The sequence below is a fragment of the Meles meles genome, chromosome 16 (assembly GCF_922984935.1).
Source record: "Meles meles chromosome 16, mMelMel3.1 paternal haplotype, whole genome shotgun sequence".
Classification (NCBI taxonomy): Eukaryota; Metazoa; Chordata; class Mammalia; order Carnivora; family Mustelidae; genus Meles; species Meles meles.
The window spans coordinates 51,585,036-51,609,886 of NC_060081.1; the positions used below are offsets into that span (position 1 = coordinate 51,585,036).

At 44.0% G+C, this 24,851-nt stretch overlaps 1 protein-coding gene across 7 annotated transcripts in view; it reads right to left on the reverse strand.

Moving 5' to 3' along the window:
• SHLD1 (shieldin complex subunit 1) overlaps positions 1-22,070 on the reverse strand; it is an 83,410-nt gene extending 61,340 nt beyond the window's left edge. The window contains exons 1-4 of one of the 7 annotated variants that reach the window (XM_045980746.1): positions 14,837-15,539; positions 13,175-13,265; positions 12,381-12,549; positions 11,974-12,155 (exon numbers count right to left, since the gene is read on the reverse strand). In XM_045980746.1, the coding sequence (XP_045836702.1) occupies positions 11,974-12,151 (178 nt within the window). In that variant the 5' untranslated portion in view covers positions 12,152-12,155; positions 12,381-12,549; positions 13,175-13,265; positions 14,837-15,539. The other 6 variants (XM_045980745.1, XM_045980749.1, XM_045980750.1 and 3 more) reach the window with 6 other exon arrangements.
• Between the last annotated feature and the right edge of the window lie 2,781 nt (positions 22,071-24,851).

Consider the following 24,851-nt stretch of genomic DNA (forward strand, 5'->3'; position numbering starts at 1 on the left):
TGTCAAATAAATAAATAAAATCTTAAAAAAAAAAGCCTTAGCACTTCATTCCAATGTCTGCTTCATCTCAGTGTTGGTGTCTGTGACTTGACTCACTCAAGCTGTGACTTTTGTTTCTTGGTAGGACAAGTGATCTTGGTCCTATTTAAATCCTTTAACTTAGCATACAGCCATCCTGCTCAGGTTTAGCATACAGCTCATGGCCTCCTTTTATGGGCTGTGGTTCTAATGACAGTTTAATTTTCGGAGCCTCTGCTGTTTATTTTGGTCTCCTTTGTTTATTGGGTATGGCTGAGGCTTCCACAGGCCCCGGCCAGTACTGCCTGAGGGACTAGCCCAGACTTGGTGGGCTAGCCGTCTCTCGGTGGAGGGTGGATCTCAGGCCCCTCTAAAAGCAGGCTTTCCGGGTGGGCTTTTTGTTGTAGTGGAATTTCCCTCTTCCAGTGCCCCCAGCTGCCCCAGTGAACGTAACAGGGTAGGGAGCAAGGGGGAGTCTCAAGCCCATGGAAACAAAGGGGTTTCTTGGGCCGGGTCACTGATTGTGTTAGCAGAATCCCCTTGTCTGCGCCCCCTGGCCACCTGGGTCTGGCTTAGCAGAGGAGTGGAGTTTCTGGCCCAGTGGAGGAGAGCGCTTTCTCTGGCCGCTGGTTTTTATGGGTTTTCTACAGATTCCTTCTCAGTGGGTGCTGGGCTCTCCTGGTGATGTGGGATGATCAACTGGTCAGTCCTGGGGAGAAATGAGCGTGCCTGGGCCCTTTCTTGTTGCTAGGTGGCAGGCTGAAAGGCACCAAGTTCTGGTCACCTTCTGTTGGGCGGGGGGGACAGAAGACACCCCACCTCTGTGTTGTCCTTTCAGTCTGGGGCCCAGAACCAATTCATCTTCTTAGCATTGCTCAGTATTCTTCAGCTGCCATCCACTCTCCTGTGGTTTATAGTTGTGTTTCGCAGGAAGTAATGGGTATGCTATCTTGTGAGATTAGAAATCCCAAAAGATTTTTAAAATCTCATTTCCCTTTAATGCTACTATAATTTTATCAAATAAGGCAAACTTAAACCCTTCGGTCTTATCTTTGTAGAAAAGCACAAGTTTTCCTTGGCAAAAGCACAGAGAAAAATCAGATATCATTTTTTATGTTTGTATTCTAGCCTGCTGTCAATCAAGGAAGATAAATGAAAAGGCATCCTCAAATTGCATAATCCATGTACAGTAACTAGACTTAACCTTGGTAGCCTGCAGACAAGTCAGCTTCCCATATTTCAACTGAGTAAAATACTCTCTAATAACTTGGAGATTTATTTCTAGTAGGCACAAAAACTCCGCAAAGAATGAATTATAAAGGCCTAACAACACATCGGGTACCTTTAAATTCTTGTTCTTGGTAAGGCTCAGGAATATGCAAAAAGTAGTCACTAGAGGGCAGCAGACTCAAACACTGCCCCATAGCACTCAATTGCCGGGCACCATCACCAGGTTCCAGAACCCGAGCAGCTGCTTAGGTTTTATTGGCTAAAAACATGGAATAGTATTTGAACCCATTCTCTCTCAAACTTGACTTCTAAAATGGCATTGGCCCATGGGTAACTGTCCCATCTTTTTAATTATACTGTGCCCAACATGCCCTAATATTTTCTAGGAGTTCTTTATAGAAGAAAACCCCTGCATTATTGACTGAGTATGTTGTGAAGAAATGGGGCTAAATCTCTTGGCTTGTTTGTTTGCTTTTAGAAAAATTTCCCCCTCAACTGCCTTATTTTGTGAGCAGGAAAAAATTCACAATTCTATAAAATGTGATGATAGGTTTCTTGGGGTGCCTGAAAGAGCATGTGGATCTTCTTGGGGTCATGAGTTTAAGTCCCATGTTGGGTGTCGAGATTACTTAAATAAACTTAAAAAAAAAAGTTTTAAAAAGCAGTCTTTAGAGGGTGCCTTGCAAGGGACCTTGGCATGCTGGAGTTACCACTGTTCTGCCTGCAGCTTCCTGGTGTTCCCATGGCCAAAAAACCCCAAAAACTCCAGCTCTAAGTCATCTCCAAGTTCAAAGGATTCAGCAAACAACGGCAAAGCAGAGCCACCAGAAACAGACACCTGATTTCCATGACAAATATGGTAATGCTGCAGCAGCCGGGGAGCCACTCTGTGTGTTGCTGGGTGGGCATACTCAGTAAAATCAACTGGAACAGAACGGAATAGAATGGAACCTGTCCCCTGTAGGCAGAGGCACCCAAAGGAAGGGCAAATTAGTAATTATTCCAGCTGGTGTAATACTGAATTGTTTCAAAACCAACTCATAATTGATGCCAAGTAAAAGCACTGTGCACCCATTAAAACATGGCAGGACTGAAGAAATAAAGTACATGTAAAACCTTCAAAAAATTAAAATAAAATAAATAAAAAGCAGTTGTTAGGGATAGCCTTAAAGCCATAGCCTCAGGCACTATAGTTAGAGAAATATTTGCTGGAAAAATAAGTTAAGGAAACAATTCTGCTTGAAACATACTTTCTTCGCCGTGGAGAAATGGAGTGATAATTTTCTGCTCTTAGGAGCAGTCTATCTCCTCACAGAAGCTCATTTCTCTGCATTATTCTCATCAAGAGAAAAAGCTGAGGGCTTTTGAGGGGTCAAGATGGGCTTGTCTGAAGACTTTCCAAATGAGAGTTAAGCAAATCTGCAGGGATTAGATTGAGCATGTACTATGTAACTTAGAAGCTTTCTCATCCCAGAGTACACATAAGATTACTCACAACTTAAATTTGATGACAAGGTTCTAATCTGTGATCAAGGGACTGTAATACTTTATATCTATTTTCATACCTTATCAAATTCCACGTATAAATGCTTTCCATTGACTCATTCAAATTTCCGGAGCATCTGCTATGTGCCAGGCACTATATCCACTTATTCTCTGCTCACACATCAGGGTCTAGGTTTAAAAGGCAACAACTGGGGGCGCCTGGGTGGCTCAGTGGGTTAAAGCCTCTGCCTTCGACTCAGGTCATGATCTCAGGGTCCTGGGATTGAGCCCCACATCGGGCTCTCTGCTCCGCGGGGAGCCTGCTTCCTCCTCTCTCTCTGCCTGCCTCTCTGCCTGCCTCTCTGCCTAGTTGTGATTTCTCTCTGTCAAATAAATAAAATATTTTTAAAAAAAAGGCAACAACTGCAGGCACTGTATGATGAGACAGGCAGAGAACAAAACGTGACTACCAAAAGGCAAGCAGGGGCGACCCAGGACTGGATAAAGCATTTACCCGGAAAAAGTATGTTCCAGTAGGCTGGGTTTTTGTCACTTCAAGCACGTTAGCAAAACCCAGCTCTACGAAAACCTCCAGGGAGCCTGGAGGTAAATAAAGGGCAGCCACTCAGCAAACAGCATGATTTATAACTTCAAAGGGCAGAAAGCCAAGTTTAAGAATAGTTCCCAGGCCAGATGAGAAGATTTCTTATGGACAGAAAAGTTATCAAGGGTTGTATTCATTCCAGCAAATGGAGTGAGAAGACTTGGTTTCTTCCCATGGTTTGTAAAGATTTTATTTATTTATTTGAGAGAGAGAGAAGGGAGTGTGTGTGAACTTGAGCAGGCGGAGCAGCAGAGGGAGAGGGAGAAGCAGGCTCCCCGCTGAGCAGGGAGCCCAATGTGGGGCTCCATCCCAGGACCTTGGGATCATGACCTGAGCCCAAAGGCAGACACTTAATCCACTGAGCCACCCAGGCACCCCTCTTCCTTTGGTTTTAACGTGAGAAGCTGGATCCTATCTGGTGTTGAGAAATTTAATTGAAAGGCAACACCTTCTCTCCAATTAGTCTGTGGGTGGTTAGAGCTTCTTCAACAATAGGAAGAAGAGAGGTTGAAAGGCGAGCTCGGGGAGCAGTGGACAGGACGCTGGTCAAAATGAGCTAGAGTCCTGGTCACCCCTGGGACAGGGCTGATACTAAAGATATATTCAGGGTTAGCAGGGTTAGCAGAAAAAAGCTAGCAGAGACTGAAGGAGAAACACTTAAGAGGAGAAATATTTAAGACTTACTACTTAGGGGGCACCTGGGTGGCTCAGTGGATTGAGCCGCTGCCTTCGGCTCAGGTCATGGTCTCAGGGTCCTGGGATCGAGCCCCGCATCGGGCTCTCTGCTCTGCAGGTGAGCCTGCTTCCTCCTCTCTCTCTGCCTGCCTCTCTGCCTGCTTGTGATTTCTCTCTCAAATAAATAAATAAAATCTTTAAAAAGAAAAAAAGACTTACTACTTAGCACTTACTCATATCTGAATGTTTGTATTTCCTTAAAGTTCTGCCTTTGAAGTCAGCCTGAACCAGATTTCAGTCTCGGCTTTCCACTATTCTTTGGGTAACATACCAATATGTAACCTCTACAAGCCTATTTCCTCCCGGGTAACATGGAGATCATAATACTTATGTCTCTGGGGTGGATATAAGAATCAGAAGAAATGGTGCAGAGAACATGCATAGCATGGCACCTGGAATGTACGTGTACAATAAGTGATAAAATATTAATCTCTTCTCAACTGCATATAGTCTCCTCTGTCCTACAAATATATACGAGCGAGTGGTACTTATGAAGGTATACACATTTGATTATTTCAATCAAGTTATTTTCTCATCTTTTAAGAAGACACAGGGCACCTGGGTGGCTCAGCTGTTAAATGTCTGCCTTCGGCTCAGGTCAGGATCCCAGAGTCCTGGGATCAAGTCCCAAATCAGGATCCCTGCTCATCGGGGAGTTTGCTTCTCCCTCTGCCCCATCCCCCTGCTCATGCTCTCTCTCTCTCTCAAATAAAAAAGTAAAATCCTTAAAAAAAAAAAAAAAGATAAGAAGGCACAGCTGAGTGATAAGTCATGAGTGAATGCTCACTCACAGAAGCCTTGAGGAGAGAGAACTGTCTGGTCAGACCCTTTGCACCTGAACTTCACAGATAAATGCCTGTAGGTGTGGCTCTCCACCAGAACACAGCCTGTCTTTCAAATCAGTTGGGATTTCTTTTTAAAACTCTAAGTGCAGGCAAAGTACACAGAAGTAAACAAGTCTCTTCTCCCATAGCAGGTGTCTTTGAAACTCAAAAGAGAGGAGCAATGAGAGATGTCGTAGTTGGCAAATAGCATTCTTGAGGCTTTGAAAATGAATCTCCTCTTCAACTAGTACTTCTAATGACTATTTAAAGTTATCTACAATTTAGTAGTCTAAGATAGAGAACTCTATTCTTTACTTTAGAAAAGGGATGGAAAAGTCATAGTCAGACATGGTCTGTACAGAGGGTCACCGAGGAAATAGAGGAGCTACCTTGCTCTGTGACCTCGGGTGATCTGTCCCATGATCCCAGGAAGCTCGACTGCTTCTTGGAGAAAATGACACAGCCGGGTGAGCTTGGGGCTTTTCAAACCCTTTTTGGTCCTGACATCCTTTCTTCCAACAACTGCTCACCTGGAAGCCAATAACGCATGTAAGTTGACATGGGGAGCAAGAATGGAGAAGCCAGGGGCCCCACAAGTTCAATCCTGACCTGACAGTTCCTGACGGGCTGCCGGGAGCACAGTCTGAAAACTGCTGGCGCCGAAGCTGTAAGAACGTTCTCAGACTTTGTGGACGTTAGTCATCTGCACTTATGGTTTATCCTTCGCCACTTGGGCCACACAATCAGGACAACTGCTGCCTTCCAACAGCAGCAAGCAAAGAGTTCAAAACCCTGTGCTGGATCTGAAAATGAAGTCTGAGTGGCTGAACCTATAGACCTCAACCTAGGGAATTCTGCTGTGCTAGACACTCAAACTTTCCAAGTAAAATTCATCAGCTGGGCATGGGATAGTGAGCACCAGATTTTGTTCTACGATTTCTTAGAGAATTAGTTCATCAATCTCCTTCTTTCCCTTCCTCCCCATACCTTGGGTCCAGCATAGAGGGCACGGGGTCATAGCCGCTAGGTTTAGTATCACTGAAAGCACTATGAGGAGAATGTCTGAACACTATTTACGTGTTTAAATACATCCTGACTCCTATATGAAATGATGACACCGCATTCAGAATTCTGTAATTATTATATAAATTCTATTTTGAGATTTTAGATTTAAGAGCTTAAAATTTCTTATGGAAACAAAATTTTCCAGAATTACAAATAGGTATCATATGACTCATTGGAAGGAAAAAAGATATAGTTATCTACTCTTTTTTTTTTTAAGATTTTATTTATTTATTTGTCAGAGAGAAGGAGCGGAGAGCACAAGCAGAGGGACAGCAGACAGAGGGAGAGGCAGGCTCCCTGCTGAGCAAGAAGCCCAATCAGGGCTTGATCCCAGGACTCTGGGATCATGATCTGAGCTGAAGGCAGATGCTTAAACTGATTGAGCCACCCAGGCGTCCCTTATATTTATCTACTCTTAAAATGCAAATTCCTTGGACAAAATGCCTAAATATACAGGTTACAAAATGGCCTTTGAAGATTGGGATGTTGACAGATTCCAAAAGAACAACAAAGGGACGGTAAACCGCTATTTAACTTTAGACATTGAGCTAGGGCTGTCAGCTAGGGCTTTTAATCATCAAAGACTTATTGTGTTTCACGTTCAATTTGCTGTATACATTTAGCCAATTTCTCAACAGACACTCTTAGAAGTTAAAGTTTGAGGAAATGGCTCAAAAAGAAAGATTTCCGACCTCCACACTGCAATGTGGAAGCGAAACCTTCAGAGGAGCTCTTTGTCCCGATGAGAACGCATCTGGGGTGCTCTGGGGGACAAAGGTCACAGAGGGGCCTGATGAGATCAGCAACACAAACTCCTCAGACTTTCTCAAATGACAGAGTAGTACACACGGGCCTTCACCAACTCCAGGAAACCTTGGTGACTTCGCTTTTGAGGGATTTATCCAAGACCACTGACCACTCCCTTGGCACTTCCATTCTACTCTAGGCTCTACTCAAGCCCAGTAACAAAAGGGAAAGGGAACAAGCATCTAAGAGACAGGGCATCTAAGCCCATCAGTAAGTGTGTACGGCAGATAACTGATGGGCTCCATTCTGCAGTCTCTGGAGTGGCCTGGAGTTGACCGGAGTGGAAGGAGTGCATGTCAAGGACCAGAACAACGTAGCAGAGGCATTCGGGCCTGACTCTGCATAAAACCAGCCCGACAGGAGCGGCAGGTCCATGTTAATGAGTAGTTAGACACCCACCGGCAGGGGCCTGTATTATTCAGCTGGCATATGTGCCTGTACGTTGCCTGGTGCCTTGCCAGTTTTTAAAATATTGCAACCCTGCTGAATTGGTCGTCGGATATTGTGAACAAACGCTCCAGACATGAGATCACACAGAGCTGTGAGAATGAGGGACGGGAGAGCTTTGACTGGCATTGGAAGGAAAGTGGAGGTGTACAGTGACATCCCCAAGGAATTTAAACAGACGACTGTGACAGAAATTCGGTTTCAGGGAGACCTATTTGGCAAGTGGGGCCTTCCGCCAGATCTCACCAGGAAGGGCAGAGGGAGGGAGTTTCATACTGCTGCGCCTGGCTTAAGTGACAAGTTGTTTGTTCTACCATCGCTTTATAAGGAGTGGCCAGACAACCCTTGCTTAAGACACCAATTCAAGACAAACGAGCTGTGTCTATGTGGACAGACACAGCCCAGCCTCTCCTGCGTGTGGGTACCCAGACTGAAATGACCAAAGCTTTCACGTTTTTCTAATACTCTCAGATGCTTATCAACCCATTAGTTTCCTAGAAAGTGCTCTTAAGTCTCCAGTCCCTTGCTACTCATATCCTTCCCCAGGGCATGAACAGTGATATGGCAGTTGGGCACACAAGATAAGGGCAGAGAAGTATCCATTAGGGGGGGCGCCTGGGTCGCTCTCTAGGATAAGCATCCGACTCGTGATTTTGGCTCAGGTCATGATCTCAGGGTTGCGGGATTGAGCCCTGTGTTGGGCTCCATGCTCAGCGGGGAGTCTGCTTAAGATTCTCTCTCTCTGGGGGCACCTGGGTGGCTCAGTGGGTTAAGCCTCTGCCTTCGGCTCAGGTCATGATCTCAGGGTCCTGGGATCAAGCCCCACATCGGGCTCTCTGCTCCGCGGGGAGCCTGCTTCCTCCTCTCTCTCTGCCTGCCTCTCTACCTAGTTGTGGTCTCTCTCGCTTTGCCAAATAAATAAATAAAATCTTAAAAAAAAAAAAAAAGATTCTCTCTCTCTGCCCCTGCCCCTCTCTCTCAAATAAATAAATCTTTAAAAACGTTTATCCGTAAGGTTTAGCTCCTGGGGAAGATCATTGGCATCTGAGTCAGGGCAGGCCTAGTCTAGTGAGTGGTAGGGATAGAGGACATGCGCCCAGGAATGAGGAATGATTGTAAGAGGAAGCAGAATGGCATACAGGCAACTTCTTCGGAAAGCTTTGCTGGGAAGAGCAGGTGAGTGACGGGCCGAAGGCAGAGGTGGCTGTGTGGTGAAATGGGGGACCCTTGACAAAAGTGAGGCTTCAGCCTGGGTCCATATCCTTACAAGCTGGCTTTTCTAGTTGCTCCTGCCATCTCTTTAAACTGAGGCCACTTGTCCCTTGCCTGCTCTTCTTCCAGGGGTTACAACTGTGATGCTGAGTCCAATTCATGGATAAGCCATCTGCACACTGCCTGCCACCTGCCAGGAGTTGTGGGTACTCTCTCTGTATTACCCCCTGCAGGGCTGTGCTCGGCCACCAGTGGACTATTCAATGCCACCACTGTGGACCCTAGGCCCCTTGCCAACTCTGTGTCTGAATTTGGACCACAGGTTTTAACAACTGAGCTATTTTGACTGAATCTTTTTTTTTAAAGATTTTATTTATTTATTTGACAGAGAGAGATCACAAGTAGGCAGAGAGGCAGGCAGAGAGAGAGAGAGGGAAGCAGGCTCGCTGCTGAGCAGAGAGCCCGATGCGGGACTCGATCCCAGGACCCTGAATCATGACCCGAGCCAAAGGCAGCGGCTTAACCCACTAAGCCACCCAGGCGCCCCTACTTTGACTGAATCTTAATGGTCAGCTCCTGGCTCCTATCTCACCCGGCAGCCAGGGAAGCCAGGTCCTGGCATCACCCTCAGACCTCCATTCCACTAAGCAACCTACCATACTCTACCAGTTCTGGAGATGGTCAACCATATGGTAAGGCAAACACAAGCCACATGAGGGTAGCCAACAGTGAGTGAGTCCTAGGGTGGGTCAGCCCAGTGGTGACTGTCAGCCGGAAACCTTTGACTGTATTCACCAATCTCCGGAAGATCAATTTCCTTACAACACACAACAGCAAACAAGAAAACCAGGAATGTAAGTTGGCTCGGGAGTGAGGTATGTTAAGAATCTGAAATAGGACAGTAGCCATCAGAGTACCAACAGAGACAGACCGATGTCAAGGTGGGCTGTGTCTCTGAGCAAACGACAGATCCAGAGTTGTCAGAACTAGATGAAAATGTGGGCACAATCTTCTGGAGGGCTATGGGGGAGGGAACCTGTAATTACAACTACCCATGAACACAGTGAAGGGAAGGGAAGTAGATCCTACCTATAGATAGAAAATCAAAACTCAGGGCACCTGGGTGGCTCAGTGGGTTAAGCCTCTGCCTTCAGCTCAGGTCATGATCTTAGGGTCCTGGGATCGAGCCCTGCATTGGGTTCTCTGCTCAGTGGGGAGCCTGCTTCCCCTCCTCTCTCTGCTTGCCTCTCTACCTACTTGTGATCTCTCTCTCTCTGTCAAATAAATAAAATAAAAATCTTAAAAAAAAAACAGAAAACCAAAACCCAAGACCCTGGACAGTTTTGAGAAACTGGAGGCAGCAGATGGTGAGTGCAGAGCAAATCAGGCTGAGCAGTGACAACAGCAACTTCCCCCAGAGTTCAGGACTGCATTTTAGAAACATCAGAAAGACAGAGCCTCCAAATCTCTCTTCTACCTGTCCCTGATTCCTGAAATTAAACCATTCCTTTTGGGCTATAGGTCTTCTTCAACAAAGACCTTCCTGAAACAACTAACACTTGAAGCTACAGCTAGTCATTTGTCTTTCAATCTAAGTTTCAGATTGTTTTTTGGGTGGTTTTGATGGGTGACGTGAAGGCCCCAGGCACCCAGGGTTGGGGCAGAAGTCCAAGCAGGGAGGAAAGAAATGAGAGCTGGGACCCCGAAGGGGACAGGCCCAGAGTGACTCACCTGGGTGCAAGGTGCACATTATAAGCCTGTTGGGTTCTAGCTTGAGAGAAGTGTCACAGGATTGACGCCACTCACACGAGTTGAAACGTACTTTGCATACACTGATGACTGACAGCTTGGCTATGTCTCCATCAGTAACACAATCTGACTTTTCCTCTGGGAGCCAGAGGCAATCTGACAATCTCCTCCAACACTGATTGTGCTAGGGGGCTAAAGACAGGCTTCACCTGATTCAGTGCCGCCTATGACTCCCACTCCTGTTCCATGGAACATTCCGAAGTCACTCATAACCCACTTTAAGCTACACATGTGGGGAGCAGAGAGGGGAATAGAATTTTATGTTAGGATCAAGTTCAGCCCCAAATCCAAACAGGTATATCTCTTACACTTACTCATTCCTTCCTCGTACAAGCACTTACTGAGTACGTGCTATCCTGGAGTTTATATCCCAGTGCGGAGAGACAAGGAAATTAACGGTCCTCCCTGGGGTGTCCAGTGGCCCTTGTGCTGTGGAGAAGAATAAAGCCAGGGAAGGGGAGGACAGAGGAACCTCATCAGGATGGAGGGGGCTGGCTCTTAGATGCGGGAGGTAAGGGCCTCCGTGAAGGGCGAGCACACCCTTGGTCTGGTGGAGGCCCAGCCTGGGGAGGGCAAGGAGAAAGGTAGGAGGTGAGGTTAGAGAATCGGCAGGCCCAGGACCCAGAGGGCATGGGTTTTTGAACCTGGGTTTTTGCTCTGAGACAGATGACAAGCCATGGGAGCTTTGCACCAAGGACTAACACGATCTGATGCATGTTTGAAAAGGATCCTCTGGTGGCTGTGTTGAGAAGAAACTGTAGGAGGACAAGGGTGGGTATGGAAAGAGGTGGTTGGGAGATGTAACAATAAACCAGAAGACAGACGAGAGTCACTCAGACCAGGGTGGTGGCCGTGGAGATGGCAAAACTCTTTAGATTCCAGATTCATTTGGTGGAGCCAATAGTGAGGGACCGGATGTGAGAGAGGTTGAGAAGGATTCCTAGGTTTGGGCCCAAGTGAACAGAAAGAGAAAAGTGCTTTTCCAAGATAAGAAAGCCTCAAAGAACAGGTGTGTGTATATTAGGAGGAAGGAACAGGAGAGGGGGAGAGGAATCAGCAATCCGGTTTAGGATGCAGCCAATTTAAGAAGTCTAACAGGAGTCTAAATGATGATGTCAAGTACACAGACAAGTCCCATCATCAGTAAGTGACAGATGAGACCAGGTCCGTGGACCTCCAGGTCTGGTCCAGGCAATGAATGGGGAAGACAAGAGCTCTGCAACCAGAGATGGTCACTAACGATGTCAAGGAATCATCATTAAGCTCAAATAATAGACTTTTTGCCAATTTGGCCAGGGAAACTCATAGAAAAGTTGTTCCCCAAATGCGGAGTATACTTCATACAAGGAATACGAAAGCCCCTGTTACTCTCACAGGCCCACCCATAACAGGCCCGTATTACCACGTTCTGAAGTTTTAAAAGAACAAAACAAAAGGCAATTCCACCCCTCTCCCTGTTGAGCCTCAGAATGCAGCTGGACCGAGATTAGAAAAAGACTCAGACCAAAAAGGCCTCCAGGAAACAGCTCCATGTTGTGGTTACACCAGGGAGCTTTGTCTTTTGAAGTTTCTTCCCACAGCCCTGCTTAGATAAAATGTTTCCTACCCCAGACAATGGATCATTCCTCAGAGAGGTGCTGCTGGAAGGGAGAGAAACAAACGAACACATGCCCATATGTATTGTGTTTATGCGTGTGTGTGTGTCAATGTTAGCTGGTTTTATGCTCTGCGTCTTACCTGAATCCACATCAGAAGAGCAAGGAAGAGAAAGGGTTTCCACAGAGCTCAATGCCTCGCTGTCTGCCTCCTGGTGGGGTCTCTGCAGAGCATAATCTTTTATGTCATTGATGGACGCCAAGTCCAAAGCGCTGCTCTCCTCTGACTGGCTTCCTGGAGCAGTTTCCTGTGTCGCCATAGTCCTGCCATGGAAAAAACAACTCAATACAAAAGGCACTGTGAAAGAGGAGCCTCCATTTCGGCCACAGCTGGAAGGGCAAAAGTCCCAGAATACTTTACGTTCCCGTTAGTAATAGTCTTCCTTGCCCCTACTTTAGACCCACTATTTGTTCACTATGTTTCTTCCTCAGGAGAAACATACTCTCAGCCTAGAAAGAGCCCATTAATAACTTCAGCTGGAGGGGCACCTGGGTGGCTCAGTCGGGTAAGTGCTCAACTCTCAGGGTTTCAGCTCAGGGGGTGATCTCAGGGTCGTGAGCTCGAGGCCCACGTCAGGCTCTGCGTTCAGTGTGGAGTCTGCTGGAGATGGTTTCTCCTTCACCATCTGCCCTTCTCGCTCATGCTCTCTCTCTCTCTCTAAAATAAATAAGTACATCTTTTAAAAAATAGTAATAATTTGAGCTGGAGAATAAGCTGCGTGTCAGATAAGGATGAAACACCATGTAGCAATATAATCCAAGGACTACAAGAATATTTACTGAGACAAAAAACTGTTCATGAGGGCGACTGGGTGGCTCAGTTGGTTAAGCGACTGCCTTCAGCTCAGGTCATGATCCTGGAGTTCTAGGATAGACTCCCACTTCAGGTTCCCTGCTGAGTATGGAGTCCACTTCTCCCTCTGACCCTCCCGCTTCATGCTCTCTCTCTCTCATTCTCTCTCTCACATAAATAACCTCTGGGGAAAAAAAAAAGGAAGAAACTGTTCATGATATACTACTTTGAAAAAAGATTTCTAAACAATAGGTAGGATTCAATCCAGATTTTATAAAATACAGTATCATGTGTGGGGTGTTGGCCTGTGTGCGTGTGTGTGTATGAGCAAGAGATTTATAGATCTATAGCTAATAAAAGCATCTGGAAGGGTATATTCCAAATTAACTTTAATGGTAATTAATTCAGTAGTTTAATTTCTGAACAATAAGATTACAGATAATTTGTATTTTTATCTGTGGCCTACTCAAACACACAGTCGGTCACTTACTTCACATGCCAGGCCCTGGGTATACAAAGGTGACTGTAATAGACCCTTCCTTCAAGTTGCCCACAGCTTCGGATGATCCAAATACAGAGACCTACCGGGTCAATACAAGGACAAGACAGAGAAGAACCCAGAAGAGGACATTAAGCTTTCTGGACAAGGTTATCCCCAAGCAAGGAGTAGGCCTGACCATGGCTGCAGACAGCATAAACACCAGTAGAACCAGCTTGGGCAACCACAGTGGCATGGGGTGTTGGGAATTTAAAGTCAGAGTCAAAGAAGAGTTGTGCATGGGTAACTGGGGAGGGACAAGCCCTGTGGTTTCAGCTGAATAACCGTGGGACCCTCTCCTGTTCCTATGCCAGCTCTGGGAAGGACAGCCACATGGAAACACAGACTCTCCAGAAATGCTCTAGAGACCACAAAGGTGGCTTATTTGGCTCATCATTTGGACATTCCTTGTTAAAAATCAGGTGTTCCAAAAATAAAATAAAATAAACTAAAGGCATCTGGGTGGCTCAGTCAGTTAAGTGTCTGCCTTCAGCTCGGGTCATGATCCAAGGGTCCTGGGATCAAGTCCTCCATCAGGCTCCCTGCCCTTAGCCCCTCCCTAATGCTCGTGCACTCGCTCACTTGCTCTCTCTTGCAAATATAAATAAAATCTCTAAAAAACAAACAAATAAACAAAAACCTTAAAAAATGAAATAAAATAAGGTGTCCTCCTCTGCCAGTCTCTGCCTCATAAATTGTTGTCATCGATAAGTCATATTATAGCCAACACCACACATCATGATTGCCATGGGTGGCCATGGGCCATGCAGAGGGCCTGCATGGTCAGATGTGCAGATCTGGCAGCTGGATAGGAGATGCATTTGCAGAGTTTTAGCCCAGTGGCTGGCCATCTCAGAAGCAAGAGGAATTTCTTCACTTGCCATGGTCCCAGTGAACGAGGAACTTGACCCAGGGCAGAGCAATCAGGAGCAGGGGACAGATTAAATAACATATTTAGGAACTAAAATGAGAGCAGAATGTAATAACTGAATGGATTAATGAGGTTAAAGTGAAACTGAGAGTCAACAAGGAGTGGCGACTTCAACGACAGGGTGATTATATGGGCAGAGTTGAGAAGACTACAGGAGGAATGGCTTTGGGAGGAGACAGTATTCCAAATTATGGAATATGGTGCAGCTCTTAAAATGACAGTTGGAACTGGAAAGAGGGGGTGCCTGGGTGGCTCAGTCAATTAAGCGTCTGTCCTCGGCTCAGGTCATGATCCCAGGGACCTGGGATCGAGCCCCGTTTCGGGCTCCTTGCTCAGCAGAAAGCCTGCTCCTCCCTTTCCCACTCTCCCTGCTTCTCTCTCTGTCAAATAAATAAATAAATAAATAATCTTTAAAAACAGAGACAAATGGCTCAAAGACATATGTTTGAATGAAACAAGCAATTTCAGAATAAGTACACTAGTAAGAGTAGGTAACATTTATCCAATGTGTATTGGATACCCAGCCTTGTGCTAAGAGCTACCCTTATTTAGAGTTAGAGTCAGACACAGAGAGAAGTAGAGTAACTTGCCCAAAGAAATTCATCTAGAAAATATCAAGCCAGGATGAACCCAGCTCCAAGAACCCCCAGACTCCTATGTCTCTGCACAGCCCAAAGTACCACCTGATCAGGCAAAGACAGAGGTGTATAAAAACAAATCATCAGAGAGGCCTGGCAAGATTCTTCTTGTTTGAGGACACCGGTCACATGCTGTTGTGGACATTTGCCAGGCAGTGAGCCAGCCAAGATAGCAGCTGATTGCTTCTGAAAGAAGCAGAGGGATCAAGGTTCCCAAAGAAGCAAGAACACTGTGTCTTTCACACATTATATTAGTCAACCACGCCTGAAGTTTCAGCAAACACCTCTGCCACAGGCATCTGTGTCTCCTCCTTCTCCCCTCATGTTACCAAACACTGCTCTGGAAGCTCCTGGAAGGGAAAAAAACAGGTCAGTGAAGGACAGCAGTATAACCTGCCTGCCTGAAGAGGAGCCTTGAAATTGCCCATCAAGCAAGAACGTCATTACTGATACAAACAAAAGGAATCCTTCCTGAAAACAAACAGCACATTGATGGGACACCTATCTTTTCTTTTAGAATCACCTGTATTAAATGTCAAATACGTTCCAAACTGGGCATTCGAATGAAAAGAGAAAAAAGAAAAAAGCAAGCCTACTGAAAGACAGAATCCTGTTTCTTACAAAGTCAGAACCTGTGACTGTGAAACATCTGGAACTCTGAGTTTGCACAGGAGGAAGCAAGTATGAGGGACAGATGAGACCCCCTCTGTTGCCCGCAACCACAAGTAGAATGCAATGATTATCTTTTTAAAAAATATCTTATTTATCTATTCAAGAGGGAAAAAGCACAAGCAGGGGGAGGGGCAGAGGGAGAAGCAGACTCCCCACTGAGCAGGGAACCTGATGCGGGGCTTGATCCCAGGACCGTGAGATCATGGCCTGAGAGGAAGGCAGACGCTCAACAGACTGAGCCACCCAGGCGCCCCACAATGATTATCTTTGCCCTAAAATTTTAATAGGTGGCTCCCCTTCTTCTCCAGAAGAGGTTATTTTCCTCTCTTAAGAGCACTTTAGTTACACAATGTGAGCATTCTTTCCCAATACCGGAGAGGCACAGACACAAGAAGTCTGTGTACATCAAAACCGGCTTGCGGAGCAAAGACAGCCATCTTCCATGACTATGGATTCTTCAGACCTACAAATCCAAGTCAGCCAGGGTTTCCATATAAGCTGTTTAATTTCATTTCTTTTTTCAATCAGGGCTCTTCCCTCCCAACATTTTACATGAGAATTTTCAAACATGAAGTAGAATTATCCAACAAATATCCCTAAAGCTGTCTAGAGTTCACAACCAATATTGTGCTGTGATTTTCCTTATCACAGAACTGTCCATCTACCCAACTCTCTATTCATCTGTCGGTTCATCTTTGTATAAATATTTCCATTTAAATGTGAGGAAAGCTTCTGAGTTAGGGTATGATACGATCAATTTGCATTTCCACATGCTCACGTTGTTGACGAAGTGAGGCATGAGTCGGAGGAGGGTCAAAGCGAAGCAGGGAACACAGCTGAGAAGCTCTGCAGAAAGGTGCGAGATGCACAGGGTGTCTGGAGTGAGAGACGCGTGTTTGAACCCCCGCTGTCACTTTTTAGCTGTGTCACCTTGAGCAGGTCATCTCAGTTTCATCTCTAACAATGGCCTGGGGTGCCTGGGTGGCTCATTCGGTTAAATGTCTGACTCTTGACTTCAGCTCAGGTCATGATCGCAGGGTCGTGAGATCAAGCTCCGTGTTGGGCTCTGTGCTGGCTGTGGAGCCTGCTTAAGATTCTCTCTCTAATACTCCTCCATTCCCTTCACTCACACATACCCATGTGCACTCTCTCTCGAAAGAAAGAAAGAAAGAAAAAAAAAACTTAAAAAAAAAATGACTTGGGGTGCCGGGAGGCTCATTTGTTAAACCTCTGTCTTCGGCTCAGGTCATGATCCTGAGGTCCTGGGACTGAGCCCCACATCAGGCTCCCTGCTTGACAGGAAGCCTGCTTCTCCCTCTCCCACTCCCTCTGCTTGTGTTCCCTCTCTCACGTGTCTCTTTCTGTCAAATAAATGAATAAAATCTGTAAGAAATTTAAATTAAGTTTAAAAAATGACCTGATGACTAAGCTCATTACCTCATGTGGTTGTCATAGTTACATGAAATGGATGCATATAAAATACCTCGTAAAGAATGATGTTCAATAATGTCTAGCTCCAATAAGTGAAACTGTAAAAATTAAAAAATGATTTACAGGCTCCTATCTTCCCAGCCTACCTCCCATCCATTTACCCTTCTATTTCCCATTCAGTAGCTATCTTACTTCTTTCACCCTTGTCCAGTATCTTCTATGATCCGTTATCTTCCCTTCCCCTAACCATTCTGTCCTTTTATCACATTCCTTTGGCAAAACTCCAGCCTGTCTACCCACTCAACTTATCTACCCACTCTCCAGTGCTAGGACAAGCTGGCTTACCCAAAATGAATGAGCATCAGCCTGAAATGGGCTGTCTGGCCACATGAATCTTGAGATCCTCATCCCATAACTCCCTCTTCCCCTCTCCTTGAGTCTCATGTTTTCTCCAACCTTCTTCAACTCGGACCTTTCCCATCTCTCACACACCTCCCTGCTCTTTTCAGTAGATCTGCTCACTTCCTCATTGACAAAGGAAACAGAATCCAGCCGAGAGGAACTTCTTCCACTCCCCTATCAAACAGAACAAAGATCCCACACCTGCCTACTGCTTCACCTCTCTTCACAACAGAGAGCCGTCCCTCCCCTGGCTGTCCGACACCTCCACCTGTACCTTAAATCCCATTCTCTGGGCCCTTCAACAAGCCTTCAGTGATCACAACCCCTTCTCTCACTTCTCTTCCACTGGACCCTCTCTTGGATATTTCAACATGCCCAAATCGCTCCCGTTTTCAACAAAATCCAGTATGTAAGACAATGTCCTTGTTCTTTGTAAATGCCACCCAAATGTTCATTGGTAGGGGGACCTAAAGTGAGCAAAATACTCTCAAATAGTTCTCTGTGTGTGTGTGTGTGTGTGTGTGTGTGTGTGTGTATGATAGAGAATGATAAAGTAAATGGATGGGGCAAGCGTAGACAATAGGCGAATTGGGAAAATGTTATTTGGGAGTTCTTTGTACTAGTCTTGCAATTTTTTGAAGGTAAAAAATCATATCAATACTATGATGGGAAGGCAAGCTGGTACAGCCACTCTGGAAAACAGTATGGAAGTTCCTCAAAAGGTTGAAAATAGAGCTACCCTGCAACCTAGAATTGCACTGCTGGGTATTTATCCCAAAGATACAAGTGTCGTGATCCAAAGGGACACCTGTACCCCAATGTTCATAGAAGCAATGTCCACAATAGCCAAACTATGGGAACAGCCCAGATGTCCATCAACAGATAAATGGATAAAGAAAATGTGGTGTGTGTATGTGTGTGTGTGTAGGCACGCACGCACGCGTGCTTACACACACACACACACACACACACACACACACACACTGGAATACTACTAAGCCATCAAAAGGAATGAAATCTTACCATTTGCAATGACACGGATGGAACTAGAGGGTAGGATGCTTTGTGAAATAAGTCAATCAGAGAGAGACAATTATCATATGATCTCACTCAAATGTGGGACTTAAGAAATGAACAGGATCATAGGGGAGGGGAAGGAAAAATAAAACAAGAAGAAATCAGTGAGGGAGGCAAACCATAATATTAATCATAGGACTCTTAATCATAGGAAACAAACTGAGGGTTGCTAGAGGGGGAGGGGAGTGGGGAATAGGGTAACTGGGTGATGAACCCTTAAGGAGGGCATGTGATGTAATGAACACTGGGTATTATATAAGACTGATGAATCACTGAACTCTACCTCTGAAACTAATAACATACTATATATTAATTAATTCAATTTAAATAAAAAATAAATACATACACTATTTTTTAAAAAATCATATCAACATTAAAAGTTGTTAAGAAAGAAAGAAAAATGAAAAGGAAATCTTTGAGACCTGCCCTCCCCTCCAGCATATAACTTCTAGAAACTCTGTTATCCTTTGTTCACTTTTCAGGGAGCCATTCTCCTGACTGCCCTCCCATCTCTTTGCCTTTGTTCCTTCCTGCCTGCTCTGTGGCTCATCTTCCATCCCCAACTGGACTTCCTCCATGTTTAGCCCAAGGCTCTCTCTTCTTTCCTCCTTTGAGACATTAATCACCACCTAGAAATTTCTCTCTAGCCAAATCCTCCAACCTCCACTGCTTTCCATGCTTCAAGCATAATGGCTTTCCTTCAGGTTCTCCAATAGGCCCCACTTCCTCCCACTACACTTAACACTTCTCTCACCTAGATAACTCTTCTAAAAAATGGAAGAGGAGAGAACACATTCCAAATTACTCTAAGTCCAGTATTCGCCTGACACAAAAACAAGACAAAGATATCACAAACAACTACAGACCGATATTATGAATAGAGACACAAAAATCCTTGGCAGAAAAGAAGCAAACCAAACCCAGCAAAATATAAAAAGGATTATACTCCATGACAAGTGGAACTTATTCTAGGAATTCAAAGTTGTTTTAACACCTAAAAATCAACGTAATATACTAGTTAGAATAAAGGACACAAACCACAGCACACACAGACACAGAGAGCATTTGATAAAATCAAACACTCTTTCATGATCAAAATACTCAAAAAAACTAGAAATAGTAAGGAACTTCTTCAGTCTGATAAATTTTTTTCAAACAATGCATAGCTAGCATCAAACTTCATGGTAAAAGACTAAATGTTTTCCCCCTAGGGAACTGATATAGGAACAAGGTAATTACACCTGCTCTGATCACTTCTATTCAACATTACATCGGAGGTTATAGCTAGCACAATGAGGCAAGAGAAGGAAATAAAGATGTTCATAAAAGAGAGAAGTAAAATTACTTCTATTAGCAGAAGATGTGATCTTGCAGACAGAAAGTCCCAAGGAATCCTCTTTAAAAACTAGTAGAACCATTAAAGTTAAACAAGTTGGATACAAGATCAATATAGTAAAAGTATATGCAAATGATTTTATACTAGCAATACAAATGTGTCAAAATATTGTGTAAATATTTACGTACACTAGCAATAAACAATCTTAAAATTAAGAACATAATTCCATTTACAATAGCATCAACAAGAATAAAATACTTAGGAATATAATTAATATAATTAATAAAAATGTGCAAGGCATGTACAGTGAAAACAAACAAACAAACAAAATGTTGAATGAGGGATGCCTGCCTGGTTCAGCTGGTGGAGCATATGACACTTGATCTGGGGGTTATAAATTCAAGTCCCACCTTTTTTTAAAAAGTTAAAAGAAATTAAAAATCTAAACGAATGGATGTCTTTCCATGGATTAGAAGACAATCTTTTAAAATCGCAATATGGCTCAAATCGAACTACAGATCAATGTAATTCTTAGCTGCATCTCAGTTGACTTTTTTTTTTTTTTTTTTGCAGACACTGACAAAAGTATTTAAAAAATTCATGCAGAAATGCAAGGGACCCAGAATAGCTAAAACAATCTTGAAAAAGAACAAAGTTGTTGGATTCATACTTTTTTATTTCAAAACTTACTAAAGGCCACAATAATCAAGACTGTGTCGTACTGGCATAAGAATGGACATATAGATCAATGAAAGCGAACTCTGAGTCCAGAAGTAAAACCTTACAGTTATGGTCCATTGATTTTCCACAGGGTGCCAAAACAATTTCATAGGAAAAGGAAAGAACAGTCTTTTCAACACTGGGACAACTGGATATCCACATACAAAGTCACTGGCTCTTTGGAAAACAGTTCCGTAGTGCTTCAAAAGATTTTAAACAGGGTTACACTCTAACCTGACATTTCCACTCCTAGGCATATGCTCAAGAGAAATAAAAATACATGTTCACATAAACTTTACACCAATGTTCACAGAAGCTTTATCCATAATAAACCATAAGTGGAAACAATCCAAATGTCCATCAGCTGATGAATGAATGAATAAAATGTGTTCTAGGCACACATGGAGTATTTTTCAGCTTCATAAAAAAAATTAAGTTCTAATACACACTTTGACAATACTATACTTAGTGATGAGAAGCTAGTGTTAAAAAACAAGACAACAGGGGCGCCTGGGTGGCTCAGCGGCTTAAAGCCTCTGCCTTCAGCTCAGGTCATGATCTCAGGGTCCTGGGATGGAGCCCCGCATCAGGCTCTCTGCTATGCGGCGAGCCTGCTTCCTCCTCTCTCCCTCTCTGCCTGCCTCTCTGCCTACTTGTAATCTCTGTCTGTCAAATAAATAAATCTTTTAAAAAACAAACAAAACAAACAAAGAAAACAAGACAACAGATCCAAAATGGTGTCACTTGTGCTAAACTCCACAACCAATCAGGAGCCGCCTAGTTAGGTAATCTGCCAGAAAAGCCCTTGTCATTCCCTACAGAGATGTAACCTTGCAATAACCTGCTTTTTTGGCCTAGTATTACTTCCTTCTTCCTGCTCCCTTCTGCCTCTAAGTCTTTTATTTTGTTCAGCTCCTCAGAACTCCTTCCTACCTGCTGGATTGGATACTGCCCAATTCCAATCACTTCTTGCACAAATTAACTTAGAATTTTAAATATGCCTCAGTTTATCTTTTAATCACATGGTGTATGATTCTATTTATATCAAATTCCAAACTGACCAATCTACAGACAGTAGACTAGTACTAAGACTGAAAGGTCATGGTGAATGGAGACTGCTAATGGGTAGGGGTATTTCTTTAGGTTGATAAAAATGTTCTAGAATTAGATTGTGGCGATGGCTGTACAATCCCGGAATATATGAAAACCCACGGAATTTGACATTTTAAACCGCTGAATTTTATGGAATGTGAATTATATCTTTAAAAAGATGTTTTCTTAAATAAATAATTATAGAAAAATAAAAAGCTGGTTTTTAAAAAAGGAGAAGAGGAACGGAAGGGCATCCGGTCACACTGCCTGCAAAATTTGGGGGATTTCCCCAAAGATGTGGCTACGGAGGCCATGTGTTGTTGGGGAGAAGGCGGGGGGGGGGGGTCGGGGAAATTGGAAGCGTGCCAGGAGAAGAGTCCGTAACTTCCTAATTATGAGAGAACGATCTGATGCGTTGCCCAGACCCCCTGCCTACTCCCAATTCCAGGTCACGCCACAGTCCACGGAGACAACTGATTGAGAAAATTTGCAAAGTCCCCATTACACTCACCAACCCGCCACAGCAGCACACCGAAATCCGGAAGCGGAGGCGCCATATTTGTTGTGGGAAAAGCCGGTTTGAAAGGAAGTCGCTGTAGCCACGTTTGCTGAGGGCAAACAAGGGCAATGGACCGTACCGCAGCCATCTTGACTGAGGGCACTAGCCCAGCCAGGGAAGTTTTGCGCATTTGACAGTCTGGGGAATTTCTAAAAGCTTACAGATAAATGCTTTTGGTGGACACGAAAGGGAACAGGAAAAAAACATTTAAATTTAAGTTTACGTTTTTAAAAAAACATAGAGTAGAGAAAAACTAATCAAAGACAATGAAAATATTTTAGTATGTTGCATGCAGCTTAGCCCTACACAACTGCCAGAATTGCAGAACCACAGAAAGGAGACAGGTTATTGTTCCGTTTCACCATCTGCTTGAATGAGTCCTTTACATTCACATCCTCCTACAGATGCCTATGTTAGGATAGAACCCCATAAATTAGGGAGTCCTTCACTTGAGATGAACATTTTAAATAATGCTTACCTGAGGTTTGGTCAACCATAGGCCAAATTTTAAGGCAAATGTAAAGATAAAATCAGAAGTAAAAACATATTCAGACAAACCTAACACAACAGCTGTAAATTTCATTTTCTCTTCCAGCATTGGTAATCAAAGTGTATAAATTCACTTTTCACTTTTTTGGTGTAATGAATCGCACAAAAACATCCTTCTAAAGTAACATAGAGGGGCGCATGGGTGGCTCAGATGTTTAACTGCCTGCCTTCAGCTGGTGCTGTGATCCCAGGTTCTGGGATCCAGCCCCAAGTTGGGCTCCCTGCTCAGCAGGGAGTCTGTTCTCTCTCTCTCTCTCTCTCTCTCTCTCTCTCCCTCTATTGCTCCTCCTGCCTGTGTGCTCTCTCTCTCTCTCTCCCTCTGTCAAATAAATTCTGAAAATATTAATAAAAAAAATAAGGTAACATAGATTGTGACCAGAGAAAGTCTGGTTTTACTTTCCTGTTTGTTTCATAAAATGAATAACTCAAATATAATGGAATAAACTTAATTATCTGGATTATTATATAACCATTAAAAATGATAGAAGATACAGCAAAAGGAAATCTCAGATCATGCATTGCATTCTCAGTTTTCATGGTTCTTTTGGTCTCCTTTAAACCCATTTCTCAATCTTTCTTTTTATATCTTGGTGTTGACATTTTAAAATGTCAATTATTTTGTAGAATGTCCCTCAATTGGAGTCTGATATTTCTGCCTCGTTTTCAATGGCATTGAACACTTGATCAATCCCTCCCCCTGGAAAACTCTTGTCTCTGGGTTTCCTTGATACTACCTCCTTCTGGTTTTTCTCTTCCCTCTCAAAAAAATCCATCTAAATCTCTTTTACAAGCTCTTCTTTCTCTTCATTTTGGGCCTTTCTCAAGATACTGTCTTGAATCTTCTCTTCTCCCATTAATGCTGTTTATTCCCAAACTGCTAAGCCTAGTCTCCTGGGGGTCAAATCAACATATCCTCCAGTAACCTTTAACTCAACGTTCCCCCACCTTTCAATCAACCTACTTCTATCCCAGTGTCTCCTGTCTCAGTTGAGTTGGACTCTTTAGTCAGAAAATTTTTCTCCTCCTTTGTCAGCTTGTCCTGTATCCATCCATAATCAAATCCTACCCTGCTGATTCTTTCTCTTAAAGATCTATTGACTATCTCTTCATTCTCTCCATCCTTACAGCAACTTTCTGAATACAGCTCACCATTATCTGCCACCCGGATGACAACAGCTTTTCAGCTCTCTGGCAGCCAGTTGTTCTTTTGTTTTGTTTTGTTTTTAAGGTTCTATTTATTTATATTAGAGAGAGAGAGAGAATGAGAGAGAGCAAGCATGAGAGAGGGAAGGTCAGAGGGAGAAGCAGACCCTCCACTGAGCTAGGAACCAGGTGTGGTGTGGGGCTCCATCCTGGGACTCAAGCATCATGACCTGAGCTGAAGGCAGTCGGTAAACCAACCAACCAGGGTGCCACCCAGGCACCCCTTGTTTTTTGTTTTTTGTTTTTTTTTAAATAAGGATTGAATACACCCCTCCTTGACCCTCAGGCTAAATCTCAAACTTCTTAAGTAGACTTAGAGGACCCCTATGCCTTATCTCTCATCACTGTCCCCCAACCTTCCACCTCTACATTATTTTCATTTCCTTAAAGATGCCATACTTGCTCTCTTTTGCCTCTGAGTGTTTTACTTACACAATTCCCTTCCTTAGGGACATTCTTCTTTGGTCTTTCTCATCCTTCAGATCTCAGCTTTAAGGAGTTCTTCCAGAAAACCTCTGATTTTCCAAATGTGAGTTCATAGTCCCTTCTAGGAATCCCCATGTTCCTCCATTTAATAAATTCCTCTGCCCTTTCGGTTTTTCCCACTAACTGCAACCACTTTGATGTTAGACAAGGACCTTGTCTATCTCATACTTACTTGTAGTTCAGATCCCAGCCTAGTGACTCACACATAAGTATGTGCTCAGAAAGCATTTTTAAATTTTTTAAAATTGTTATAAAAAGTTGTATTTAATTAAGCACTCTCTAACCTCAATGTGGGGGCTTGTATTCACAACCCCGAGATCAGGAGTTGTGTGCTTTTCTGACTGACTAGCAATTTTATATGCATGAATGGATAAGTCTCTTCCCAGGTGTCCCCCATTCCCCACTATCATCCAACTCAATCCATCCAAGATGTCTCAAAAACATAACTTCTTGAGGCCCCTGTGTGGTTCAGTCTGTTAAGCACCTGGCTTAAAGCCAGGTATAGGCGTCTGTGCTCTGGGAGTGGGGGGAAG